At 41.5% G+C, this 14,342-nt stretch overlaps 2 protein-coding genes across 2 annotated transcripts in view; both read right to left on the bottom strand.

The window, feature by feature from the left end:
• Positions 1–2,138: 2,138 nt before the first annotated feature.
• On the bottom strand, positions 2,139–11,786 carry rbm24a (RNA binding motif protein 24a). The gene is made up of 4 exons (XM_068333335.1): positions 11,241–11,786; positions 10,176–10,299; positions 9,790–9,844; positions 2,139–4,856 (listed from the first exon to the last, which is right to left on the bottom strand). The coding sequence occupies exons 1-4, from the start codon at positions 11,406–11,408 to the stop codon at positions 4,502–4,504; spliced, it is 702 nt and encodes a 233-aa protein (XP_068189436.1). The 5' UTR covers positions 11,409–11,786; the 3' UTR covers positions 2,139–4,501.
• A 1,597-nt stretch (positions 11,787–13,383) lies between these two features.
• Positions 13,384–14,342, bottom strand: part of stmnd1 (stathmin domain containing 1) — a 3,182-nt gene continuing 2,223 nt past the window's right edge. The window contains exon 5 of the mRNA XM_068333334.1: positions 13,384–14,342. This exon is cut by the window's right edge and continues 78 nt beyond it. Coding sequence (XP_068189435.1) covers positions 13,956–14,342 — 387 coding nt within the window. The 3' untranslated portion in view covers positions 13,384–13,955.

Here is a 14,342-nt window from a genome sequence, read left to right as displayed (position 1 = left end):
GCTGTGCTTCAAGTCAATGTCAAATCATGGGTCACGCTGATGTGCAATTATTAGTAAACCTCCAAAAAATGTAAATCTTTTATCTTTTTGCGATCTTATTCCCATGAACAACACATTACTGAGAGTCAAATGTGAATACAGAGAAATAAAGTCCTCTAAAATAGTTTGCTGGCTGTATTATTTGTGTATACTCTACTTCAGTGTTTATTAAAACTCCCAAGAAATGTAATTTGCCTATTTTTAAGCATGTTTGGGAGAACTGAGTTTGAAATGCGATAACAGCCAGTGGGAAACCATCCTTGTATTCGTCTACCACTCGTAATCAATTTTAGGCTCTTTGTTATGTAAAGGAGAGCCCAGAAAAATTTCACATGAAGACAACTTCCTACACCACATCAGAACCCCTACATTTGCTGCACTCCATGGCCACACCGTTTAAGGTATGATGAAACCTGCAATAAAATTTCAACCTAATGGTGCTGAGATTTCACTGACCGAGTGGATCTGTTCAAATTTATGTGTACCGTGAAACCAAAAAGATGCTAAATTCAAGATGTTTGACTTTCTGTTGGATTCAGTTCCGAACACAGATTTGCTTTTTGTAGATTTTGACATTACACACCAAATGTGATCTTTCCTGGTGAAACACACGGGGTAACTGCATACGTACAGTATTTGAATTATTCTCATGGGCGCTGACACTTACTGTATATCAGATAACAATGCTGACCACTTTACCTGTCACTATTCCAATGCTAATTAAATTAATGCCCCTAAAAATAGATTTGCTCATTTTTTGAGATACACGAGTATAGTATAGTACTGAGTATGATGACAAGAAATGCACGATGATGTCGAGGAGCTCCTGGTATCAAAAAGTCTCCTCATATGATCCAAAGGTTACATTGCTGTAGTGAATGTAATCACTTTTACTAGATTACAAGCTTTAATTCCATCATGTCATGAGGTCATATGCTATGATTAGTCGCTGACTTCACGTGGGCTTCTCGTGTCCACGCTGACTCATGATCACACACCTGTGGGCCAGGTTCATGTTTCCACAGAGACCGAAAAGCTCCGTGGAACAGAGTCAAGGAAGACGGCGACACGGGAACTCGCCCTCCAAACATGACTTATTGATGACAAAATGGATGAATTATTGATACACCGAGTACTAAGAGACTTTATTATGTGTCAGTCGTATCCATGTTAACCGGGTGTGACTGTAATGTGAGCGTTTCAAATAAAGTCTCTCAAGATGGTTTCACTGTGACGGGAATTGCCTTGAAGGTAGAGGGATGACACAAGTATACGCATGCATCCTATGAAGACCTAAAGGGTTCAGTATTAGATATAAAAGTTAGCTAAATACATGGATAACTCATATGTAACGTATAAATAAAATGCTAATATGTATTATCAAATTTTTTCCAAATTGTTACTTTTTTTTTCCTGAGAAAATCCAGCATTTCAAAATGATCTTTTAAAAAAGATTTTTGCTTTATTTCAAATAATTTCCTGTCACTTAATATATCCTGAGGATAGTACTTATCTCTCAGCCAATTACATGCTACCTTTTTCACACTTTATTCAAAGGTCAAATTCTAGTGCTGTGCTCAAAATCACATTCGACTTACGAACATTAGATATAGATATAGATATAGATATAGATATAGATATAGATATAGATATAGATATAGATATGACCAAACGCACGCGACCATGTCCGACTACGGTAGTTCTCCTTTCTGCCACAACCCAGGCCGAGCAGCGTAACATTAACACCCCATATATTCAGAATTCACGTTATGTCAAAATAACTAAGCAAATACCAGACTTAAAGGAACAGCAGTGATTGTTCTGCAGAAAACAACAAACTTTATCTAGTTAGCCGGACATGGAAGTAGCTTGAGCTCTCTTGTTGAGCTCAGTGAAAAAAAAGGTTTACTGTTCACTGTGTATTCATACGTAGATTTGAGCAACTTTTATAAATGGCAGGAAATATATCACTCTGCAATTACAGGTTTATGTAGAAGGAGAAAGTATAGGATGTGTGTAAAAAGGTCATAAGGAAGTGTTTCACATTCATTAGCTGACATGCAACCTATTAATGTAAAGAAACGTCACCAAGCTTTTTAAATATAGAACATTTTATTCCAATTTTGGGTAAAATTGTGATGAAATTTTGAAGTAAAAGTTTTAATATCAACAAGACCTTTGCATTTTCATAATACTTTACATGTCTTTATCCAGTGACAATAAAAAGCTTCCTTTTTTTGTCATTTCTTTTTCATATTTCCCTTGTAAGAAATGGTTCAAGTATAAAAATTCCCAACAGTGTAAAATAGCCCATCTGATGAAAATGAAGCAAAAGAAGCACAACTACTTAAACCTCGACAACAACTATACATTCTAGTGGAGAAAGCAGCATTTTTGCTTGTTTTTGTGAAAATGATTTTTTTCCCTCTCCTCTATACACAAAAGAGAGAGTACAATCTGCATGCAAACAGGCCTGCATTAAATAAAGATTCTTCCCTACAAAAGGCATAACAGCATTAAACTAATATGTAATGTCATGTTTGAAAGAATCCAAAAATAAAAAATAAAAGTACAGTGCACATAACAGAATCTTAAATAACATTTTGGTAGAGTATGTTAATAATAATAATAATTATAATATTATTACTAAACTAATCAATAACTTAAACATGCCTTGAGATGAGTACATAATGATATTAATACAGTACCGCCACTAAGTCTCTACTCTCAGAGCGTCAACATAGTCAACCCTCCAAAATAAATATTTTAAATAATAAATTTTTCTTTTTTTTTAAACTTTTTTTCTTTTTTTCTTCTTCTCTTAAATAGCAGTAAAAATGTAAGGCACACGGACCAACCGAATGTGAACGAGTCAAACCCCTTCCGGTTCCGACCCACCTGGCGTTCTTAACAGACATGAGGCAGGCACGTTGTTGGTGAGTGTGTGTGTCTATGTGTGTGTGTGTACCTGACACCAGACTACAGCAGCACTGAGGTGGAAGTGCTGACAGCTGCAGGCCTGAATAACCCAGGGGAGGGAGAAAGGGGGGGGGGGGGCTCTGTAAGGGGTGTGAAGTCGGTTCCCAAATGGGCCTGGCTGGGGGATTAAAATGTGACAGCTCAACAAACGAGCACAAGTGATGCGTTCTTTCCAGAGCGATCGGTCTGCGTGGCGTTGCAGCGGCGGCGGCACCGTCCACCCCCACCGGCAGCTGCTCCCTCTTTCTTTCTCTTTTCCTTTCTGTCGTCCCAGAGCAACACAACTGTGCCGCCTTTGTGTTTGTATGCTATGTGTGCAACTCTGGATGCATGTGTCGGCGTACATGTGAGTGAAACATGTGGAAAAGCAACTGATTTAGTGTTTCTCATTGTCTGAAGCCGTTTTCAATCCCGCTCCTGTTGTCAGTGCATTTGTTTTGTCCCTCTATCGTCCGAGAATCAAGTCATAGTTGATGACATTTTCAGTTTTTTGTGTCTTTTCATTGTTGTTTTGTCTCCCGGTGATTTGTTTGCTTTGCATAGGTCAAGAGGTCGAAACACAGAGCAACAAAAGGGACATTCAGTATCAGGAAGAAAAAAAAAAAAAGGTTGTTCTTCAAATGTGCACGACACGACGAGTTACGACCCTTGAACTTCCTGACAGAGGTCACATTATAATAACTAACACGTTAGAAACAGATTCATTTCCCTGATTATCAGAAAAATAGTAACTCCAAAAATGCACTTAAAAAAAGACAAAAAAGAACAAGAAGAGCCCCCAATTTGTAACAGTAACATTAATAAATATAAATGTTATAAGGGCATCAAATAACCAAGTTAAAAAAGAGTACAGTTTCCTAACTCCTCCTAACTTTCCTAACGTTAAAGACAGCAATAGGACTTAAAGGCTTAGTTTAACACCTAACACCAACCACAGGGATTAGTTCCTGCTTTTCTTGTCTAGAAATAAGTACTCTACTACAATGATAATAGTAATGATAATAATAATAATAATAATAATAATAATAATAATAATAATAATAATAATAATAATAATAATAATAATAATAATAATAAGAAATCACTTTCCAATATTTGTTCTGTTTGTCATTTTCATATTTTTTTGTTTTTTGGATAAAGCACAGCAAGTTGGAAAGTTACCTTATAATTTCCCACCTCACCATCGTCATCACCATCATCATCATCATCATCATCATCACTACCACCGTCATCATCACCACTATCATCACCACCACCACCATTCATCATCATCATCATCGTCATCATCGTCATCATCGTCATCATCATCATCACCATCATCACCTTTCATGAGCAAACTGCCTTTGAGTCGCTGCCAAGCCCTCCGTCCTCCCATCAGGCCATGTTTCCTCTTTTTTTTTCTTCGCCGCTCATCCTCCTGACCAATCAGCCGTGTCTGGGCGTGGCCATCCTCACCCTGTGTGTCCAGTGGTTGCAGTGGCCGCTATTGCATGCGGTCGGCTTGCAGCTGCTGAGGCTGGTACTGACCGAAGGCGGCGGCCGCGGCGGCGGCTGAGCCCGGGGCGGCGGAGGCTAACGGCTGCTGGACCGCGTAGCCGTAGCCCGCGGTGGCCATGTAGCCCGCGGCGGCAGGTGATGCGGCGTAGGGATACTGCTCGTACGCAGCGGCGGCCGCGGCGGTGGCCGCAGCGGCGGAATACTGCGCGTAGGCAGCGCCGGTGTAGTCAATGTAGGGGGAGGAAGCGGTGGCGGGGGCGGTGGCCGCTGTAGGCTGCACGTGAGGGATGACCACACTAGGCTGTACGAAGGCCTGAGGGTACACATAGTGGGCAGGGATGCTGTGAAGCACACAAACACACAACAGGTTAGTTTGACTCAGTCTGAGAGTGGCTCAACCCCCCCCCCCCCCCCCGCCAAAAAAAACCCCCAACCCCTAACACTGCGGCAAGCTCCCTTCCACCACCCACCAGTCAAGAACACCAAGGAAATGCCTGCTATTAGTGATTAGAGCAATGTAGGGTTGCCAAAATAGAAATCTCTCTGTGACAAGAAGGAGCTAAAATCTACTGAGAAATTCTAGTTTTTTTTGGGGGGGTCAAAAATGGAGGAAGCGGTGATTTAACAGTTGTTTCATATATTCTATTTCTGTCTTTTTTATTTTCTTTTTTTTTTTAGTTTGAGCTTGTGAAGACGGAGCTACCGTCAGGCAGAAGAAGTGAGATGAAGAGAAAATGATGGGGAATCTGCAACCTGCAGTTTGGTTTTCCTCCACGTGCGATCTGGCTATGGTGTTGTCCTCCTGGCTACCGCTGGGCTAGTGAGAGGATGGGGAGGGAGGAGACGATGGGAGGCTTACAGTGCCGGGGGGGGTGGGTGGGTGCAGAGAGAGGAGATGAGCCTAGGGGAGCATTGTGAAAATGTCACTGCCACTTTGACAGCTGGACAGTTTTCAAAAAGGGACTTGGCCGGCCATTTCCCCCTCTGGGTCGGGACAAAGAGTGAGGCAGGCATCAGAGGGAGCCGGGGCTAGACTCTGCACCCAGAGGGATGTTTCAATTAAATAAACAATTATGGACAATGAGCACATTCTGGCCTTCATGACATAGCCTTATCCACCCCCCCTCCCCCCAGACTCTATATGGTCTGGAAACTCAGTCACACAGCAAAGCCTGAGGGGAAGATTGGAAATTTAACATGATTGCTTCAGAAAAAGGTTCTTTTTTTCTTTTTTTTGTGCTGGAAAGCTAAACAGCTTTGGATTTTGTGTGAATTTGAGTTATTATTGTTATGAAAAAAGAAGAAAAAACTCCCTTCAGTTTAATTTAATTCTTGTGACAAACATGAGAAACAAACTATTTCCTGCACAGAGGTGCAACAACAGCTACATGACTGCTTGTGAGCAAGGATTTAAGTAGCTCAAATATCTGCTCAGGCAAAATCACGCGAACTAAATTTAATCAGCTGCATAAATGAACATCGGACTGACTTTTTTTTTTTTCCTTTTTTTTTGAGTCTGAGCTGGGAGATAAGTGAAAGATATGGAGAAGATATTACAGCTTTGAAAGCCAGGATCTATCGTGGCAACCCTATTGTCAGCACTCCATTATCCAATCCAACCCACATCTCAACCGAAAACAGTGTGCCAGGAAAAAAAACAGGAAAAACAAAACAAGAGCAAGGCGTCAGAGAGGAAGAAATATGTAAAAATAGTCCACCTCGGCTAGACTGATTACAGAAACAATGACGACGAGGACACGACACAATCACTCGACTTGGAAAAAAAAAAACAAACGGGAAAAAAAAGGAGAGTGTAAACTGAGCATGTCGGGGGTTTTGGTGTGGCTGTGGGTCGACGGCGAGCGTCAGTGTGAAATCAACATGAAATCAACACGACACACAAACAAACAAACACAACTCACTAGTGAAGGGACACGATAAAGAGAACTACATGTTGTTTTTTCCTCCTCTTGCTCTCCTTGTATAACGTTTAATCCTCATCATTTGATGCTTACAATCTCCCCCCAAACCAGCACTAAAGATAACGTCATCAGAAGAGTGACCTAATCAGAAGGAATTATTCAGTGTTGTCAAAAAGGGAGGAAACCACTCAAATTGAAGGTGGATCATGGGGGGGGGGGCTACGATCCAATAAGCAGGTTCTTTCACAAATGTAGTTGTCCATAATAAATTAGCTCTGTTCTGCTATTAGAGGTCACAACTCTTCATAAATAGCATCTGTCATTCCCTCAAACTTCCAGCTGGGCTTTTTATGATTGAGTGTCGAGGCTGCAGCTCTGACTGAAACTATTTTTTGACTCGGTAACATTTAGAAAAAGACTTCTGGTGGTATGTACCCATCTCCTCTGCTCATGAAATCTGACTCTTTGCTCGGTGCATTTTGGGTTGTAACTTAGCTGTCTCTCATTCCCCTGCTATCCCTGCATCTGTAGGATGGTTAGGTAGAGCAACATGCACACACACACACGCACACGCACACACACACGCACACACACACACACACACACTAAGATAAAAACAAACCAAATGGATGCAGAGGTTTGAGCCTTTGGAGGAAATGCTCTCAACAAATGGAAAAAAATATCAGAGTAATTGTGTATTTTGTAGAGCGAGGCTGGACTCATATGTGTGTTTAACTGGAATGTCGTACACACACACACACAGACACACACACACACACACACACACACACAACCCGGTGGTCATTAAAGTTCACGGCTAAATAAAGGTGCATACCTTCTGCTGAAGGAGCGATCACGAGTACAAACACACACTACAGGATGCGTATGAAGCCATGGATTTGAGCCGGTTGTGTGTTTCTACGCTGTTTTCTGGTGTCTTGACTCAACAGTCTGTCAAACGAGACTCTGGTCATAATCCAGAGAACAGAAAGTGATTTTGATGGGGTTAATTTGTGAAAATCCTTCACCTATTGTTGCTAAACTTCTGATTACAGATTTCAAAGAGATTTAATTATGCAGAAAACATCTTAAATCAAAAATCCTGACGCTGTGTGAGGATGATAAATAAATAACACATTAACATATTTTTGGGGGGATATTCTTGCAGATTGTGAAATTTTTAAGATATTTTTTCACGGTAGAGATGTGAGGTGATTTTACATTTTATTCTTCTTATTGTAGACAAACTTTCACATCACATTCATCAATGAGGCTCCAGTTCCACATCTGGAATTCAAAGTTAATTATTGCTAAAAATAAGGTTTTAAAAAACTGATTGTGATTCTGGTTCAGGTGATTCATGTGCACCTGTTCATTTAGGTGGCCCCAAAAACACTGTTTAAATGACCCCTGCCCTGCTCTTCTCCCTCCACACACACACACACACACACACACATACAATGCTTCATGCGACTGCAGTGTCAGCATTCGGGGCTTTGTGTGGCACAATGAACGCGCTTGTTTTCCTTAACACCACGAGCTCATGTGACGAAAGTTCGCTCCGAGTGAATGAGTGAGAGAGAGAAAGGGGGAGACAGAGAGAACGAGACATCCAGACATTTGTTTGTGTCACATCGCAGAATTTAGTGAGCGGAGCTGAAAATGAGCATGCATGACAACAGACAAAGACACACACACTCACACACACACGCACACACACAATGGGAGCTCGAGTGCGCGTACAAACATAATGCTATGGTTGGAATTTACATTATAACTGATAGGTTTGTCATTTAATCAGGAGACATCCATGTACACAGTTTAAAAGCCTCACTGAGAAAGGAAGGGAGACAGAAGCCACGATAGAAATATTCAAAGCTGCAAGATTTTCTGTGACAACACAAACAGCTAGAATAAATTGGGACGACAACAAAAAATATAAATTTAAGCCAAAAGCAGTGTTGGATGGTCACACATGATGGAGGTTATTTCTTCAAAATTATTCTAGGGGGCAATTTTTCCAACATCTAGAAAGTGGGTCACGCAATGGCCTCAACAACATCCTGTTTGATGCTGAAACATCAAATCACAATGAGTTCCCACAGATAGACATTCATGATTGAGATCAATAGACTGCACTGGCCAAAATTTGAAGTAAAATTCAAAATGAAGATGACACCATGAGGCTTTTTTAGTTGGTTGTGAGATGATGGCGTAAAGACGAGTAAGACTTATCAAGTATTCTCTCCAGATGGGTGAAAAAAGCTGGAAATGAATTCTTCTGTCCTGTGACTCTAACTGATGAATGAATAATCAAATCACCAAAAAAAAAAAAAAACCTTCTCTCTTTGGCTGTGGAACATGAGGGATACCGCAAAGATAAACATTTTCTTTGGGTTGGTTTTTTTTTTCCTGCTTTGTTGGGTTAATGTGACACCAGGAAGATGCTATAAGCACACGCAATTAGTGAGTGATGTGTGTTGTTATTTTGAGGGAATACTTTCGAGGGAATAGGAGTAAGAAGGTGATCAGGAGGGCAAACAACATCAAGTCACACAGAAAATTCATCACTCACTCCAACAAGACAGCCATAAAAAAAACACATAAAACAACACATCCTGTTAAACAAAACAGGTCAACCACAAGCTAAACGCAATAAAAATTCAAAACAAACAAAAACACTTTGCTCTTCCTCAGCAAAGTTGACAAGTTTCCACATTAAAAAAAAAAAAGGAAAAGATCACCCCAAAAAATTCAATCAATTCAACTTTTTTTTTTTTTTTTTTTGTCATTAAAGTAAGAAAGCACACGGTTTAGCTAACAACACCACTTCATAACCACACACAAAGCTCTAACTTCTATTCAAATAAAAAGATCCAAACCCACGTACATGCATCTATAATCACCATTTTGAGAGCTTGTTTGTGTGTGTTTGAGCCTACAGGTAATTCCTTTCTCTGATCTGTGATTATGTTCGCAGAACTATTCCACAAACCAGCATGGTTATCTTAACTGAGAGCGAGCCTGTCGGACCAGAGAAAGATAGATAACATTGAGTCAGGCTGAAAGTTTCCATCATTGTGCATAAACACACACTAATAGCTAAACACACTCACACATTTTTACAAACAGGCAAACCTAGAAAAGGCTGTTTGACTGGCTGTTAGGTGGACAGCCATGATAAACTAACACAAGTCACTGTCCACCTCTAGTTACCAGCCATCATTTCAGTTTTGGAAAAAAATCTGAAAATTAGTCTGAAACATTGAACTTATAAAAGAAATCAAACTACATGTTTAAAAAAAAAAATCAAGATAAAATACCAAAAATCCTTTACGACAGATGTACTTACCCGTAAGGCCTTTGGATGAACGCTGGGTGAATCTGAGGGACGCCAAAGGTAAAACCTGCAAAAGCAGATCAAATAAAAATAAATGAATTGAACTGGCAGCGCATAAAAGAAGTCAATCTGCTGATGCTGGTGGAAGCTAATAACCGCCTTACTTGTTCTTACATCTGCTGCAGCCACACAGAAACTAAAAACCCTCAGGTGAAAATCGGGAGGGATCGACTTGATTTTCTTGTTGGCTTGTTTGCCAGTAAAATTAACACCACACTCCCAAACAGTTGTGGGTCTACTCGTGTCGAACCGCCAGATTTATAAGAAAATGAACACATTTCTGTGCCATTTGGAGGAAAATGAGCACATAAATACGACAAAGGTCTGGTGGTCCTCACCTGGCTGCATCACGCGAGGCTTCGCCCCCAGGTAGGCCAGGTTGACATTGGCCTTCCTGCCATCGATGATGGGGTTGGGGTCCTTGCAGGCCCGGTCTGCGGCTGAGCGGTCGGCCATTGTCACCTGACAAAAGAGGAAAGACGTGCAGAAGATGGCAACGATGTGGGTGAGATGACTTTTCCACAACATGTAGGCTTCAAAGCGTCTGATTCCATTCATTTATGTGTTTAAAGGAAAGGGAGAAAGTTGAACGTGAGGTCATTCTCTCATCGAACACACACTCATCCATCAGACTTCTGGATTTGGATTGAAACTATAAGCAATAAATTGGAGTCAAACAGTCATGACGGATTGAACTGCTCTCCATTATTTCTCAGATTACAGCCAAACTTCATGACTCTGCCTTGCTGGTATTTCTTTTTCTTTTACAACAGATGTATTCCTCTCTGACCTGGCCAAAAAAATAATTTTTGAGCAGAAAGTACAGAAAAAGACAATCAAATATGATGTTTCTAATATGATCAATAAATATGATAATTCCATGCCTGATGCGAAAAAAGACATGCAAATTGCGCAGCTAAAATGCGGCAAATAGGTCTTTTTACGCATAAAAACACAATGAATCATCTGGGTAGCGCGAAACTGCAAGTCGTCACGCATCTCTAACGCGTATGTAATGTTTTATGTCTGTCGGGTTTGATTGCAAGCCTTTTTTGCGTAAAACTGAAAACAACTTGGAGGTGATGAAACCACCACATGAGCTTGAGAAAACAGCTTTTTCGCCCGCCACAGCTGCCAATGTGAGGGCAGCTCGCTTCCGAACGTGTCAGGGCGCATACCAACGCGCAACAAGTTGGTGGGTGCGAGATTGCAACAGAAGTCAGTGACAAATTTAATCTAGTGAATAAACAGCACATGACTGCAGATAAAGTGAAGTTGGTCATGATGTCGTAAGAGAACAGAAACTTTGCGAACTCTAAACAGGGAGCAGAACTCTCCCAACACGCATGAGGTTGTTTTTATGCGTAAAATGGATGGAATAATTATGGGTGAGAGATACTTACGAATCCATATCCCCTAGACTTGCCGGTTTGTCTGTCTGTAATGACCACCGCTTCTTCAATCTCACCAAACACCTCAAAATATTTCCTGAGACTTGAATCCGTGGTGTGGTAGGGAAGACCCCCGACAAAAATCTTCGTGTAGGTCGTGTCCTTTTGCGTGGTGTGCATCGTTAGTGCAAAGTACAATAAAGAGGAACAACAAAAAGGAATAGTGCAAAGTTTCCTTATCAGTGAATTCTTTGGTTGAAAAGAGAGAAAGAGAGAGGAGAAGAGGGGTCAGCTGGCTCTGTCACTTTTTTTTTTTTTTTTTTTTTCAGAAGAGAAAACAAAACGAAAACTCGACAAAAAAGAAGGCTGGAGGTAGATGCTTCTTCCGACAGCAAACAGGGGAATCGTATGGAGCGGATTGTCCCAGAGAGATCATCAGGTGTTCCCAGCTCTTCCACGCAACTCTGCTGTCTAACTAAATAGGTTGGGGGCCCATTCCTAAAAGCGCTGTACCTAACTCCACCCAGCTCGGTCCGTCTCCGCCCGCCCACAGGCGCGCACCAACAGCTGGGAGACCTGCAGTAAAAACCGCAGGAGCTCCCATCTGCCCAGCGGTTTTCACTAGAATTGAATTGAGATGACCACTGAGGGAAATTAAATTAAACCATTGCCGATAAGTTGAGTCGATGAGACTGCAAGTTGAGAGATTGTGAGAATGACACAAAAGAAATGTGAGTCTGACCGCGTTAATTACATCAGTTGGGTTTAATCTCGTTGCGCGCTGGACTTTGACCATCCTGGCTTTTTTATGAGGAAGTTTGGGTACGTTTCACTCTGTGGCGTCAGACATCAAGGCAGGCCGCAATCAGCAAGCGGGGGTAGGGTGGGTGGGTTGTGGGGGGTGTGTGTGTGTGTGTGTGTGATAAGTTTACGCCTCCACGCACATAACCTGAAGTTTGAAAGTATGGTGAAAGTTACACCTTAAAAAGCTGGGTTTTCTGAAAGTCTTTTTTTAAAAATAACATCAAGCGTGCTTTAAAAGAAGTGGGGTTCCAATTTATATTGGGGTGGGGGTGGGGTGGGGGGTCTGGAGATTGAGACTTCATTATTCAGTCAGGTGAGAACATAGACGTCGCCGTGCGTCATGGAATTATACAGTTAACGCTTCTTGATCGGAGCTCGGAGACAAAAACAGTCAGGCACCACCAGTTCGATCCAGATCATCAATGATTAAAATAAGTTGTGAGGCTCCTGTGAGCCGAGCTGAGAGCAGGATGGATGGATGTCTTTTTGAAAAGAGAGGAACCTCCAGTAATGTGAGAGGAAGGCTTAAATTAATCATTCATGACGGCTCCAGCTTCTCGGTTACAGGACGAGTTGGAGCGCTTTTACGCGTCACGTTTTGGCCGACATACTTGTTGTAAATGAAGATATTCACGTATTAGTTGTTTATTATTTACCTGTAAATACTTGTGAATAAAGGTTTGATTGTAATACATATTTAATTATGTACTAACGGTAACGGTAAAATGGCCAAAACACACAGGACTCCATGAATCCACTGATGTAATCTGATCGAGCGTCTTTCGGTCAGTCATTTATTCATGCGGTCAACGCGCTTTTAAATCACACTGGTCGTGGAAACAGAGCATCGGCATCGAGTTTCCCAGCCTCCACAGCGAGGATCCGTGTCCACTGCGTCCAATTGTTGAGTCCTGTTCATGCGCAACACGCTGACTGGTCTGAATCTTCATATACAATAAAACACTGAAAGATTAGAACTAAAAAAAAAAAGAAAGGCTGAAGATCCCGAAACCGACCTAACCTAACCTAAACCCTATATCATTTTATTAAAATATATATTCTGAGATCTGATTGAACTTAAATCAAGATAAAACCTACAGCGCTGGACCTGAGAGAAACAGTTTAATCCAAAGGTCAAAGTTCACCCGACAACCCAGTCACAGATCATTCTCAATACCCCTGAGAAAAAAAAATCTTTACAAGTAAACTTCAACAAATAAACCAAAATAATTTAAAACAAATAAATGAGCACCAACAGACAGCATATAGGGAATAGTAATCAACTTTATTGATCAACCGGTGTAATTACACATGCTTTCACACAAGGCACGTTTTTATTTAATGCCTTAAACTTCTGATAACTTATTTGACATCACGGGCTTCAGGGTCTCTGTGACGTTAAAACATTGAAACAGCGCCACCTTTTGTCCGACGGAGGAACAGCGTAGATTTTAAAAGCAGGTAGTAAAATACAGGATAAAAAATCTCACTTAAATTTAATTTACAAGTTGGCAAGACCATGTGTTGTCATGTTTATTAAAACATTCATGGAGGTATATAACATAGCAATATTGCATATTAAATAAAGCTGTCATATTCTTTAAGCTTTAACTTAAAATGTTTATTAAATGCTGAGATGCAGAGAGAAAACTTGGGTGACAGAAAAGGAGACCATGTGCGGACCCGAATCAGTGGCCACTGCTGGGGGGCGGGGGGCTTGGCCTCCTCATTGGGGGGTGTCTGCTTTAGCAGCATCACTAACCTGTGTGTCGTACTTCCCTGTAATGGATGTTAAAGAAGACACACAGTAGCTGCAGCCTTAAATCCAATCACAGCTTCATGAAATGTGTTAATTTATCACAAACACCTCTCATCGATACAAAAGGAATGATTTTGGCTCTTTCCACCTGCTTCTCTTTTAATTTAAAATATCTCATCTCTGTTCTCTTGAAAGCTAGAATCGTTCTCCAGTTCCCCTGGGGCGGCGAGGAGCTGATCCTCCTTGAGCTCCTCCACCTGCGTCAGCTCTTCCTCCTCCCCATCATCAGCCTCCCTCGCTTCATCTGCACATTCCCTGACGTCTTCTCCACTCTTTCCTCCCTCCTCTTCCTCTTCGCTCCTCTCTGCCCCGCCCGCTTCTTCCCTCCCTTTCATGATGTCACCTGTAGTCTCTCTCGGGCGCTCTTCACCCTCGGCCTCCTCGCGTTCGTTCTGACTGTGAAACGGTGGATCTAGGTGCGCCGGGGCCAGAGGGTGGAGGATTGGCTCCACAGGGGTGAGGGCCACATGTTCGTCCACATCTGTGCTGGA

Source organism: Antennarius striatus, chromosome 14, assembly GCF_040054535.1.
Source record: "Antennarius striatus isolate MH-2024 chromosome 14, ASM4005453v1, whole genome shotgun sequence".
In the NCBI taxonomy this organism is placed as follows: Eukaryota; Metazoa; Chordata; class Actinopteri; order Lophiiformes; family Antennariidae; genus Antennarius; species Antennarius striatus.
This window is presented reverse-complemented; position numbering and strand designations above follow the sequence as displayed.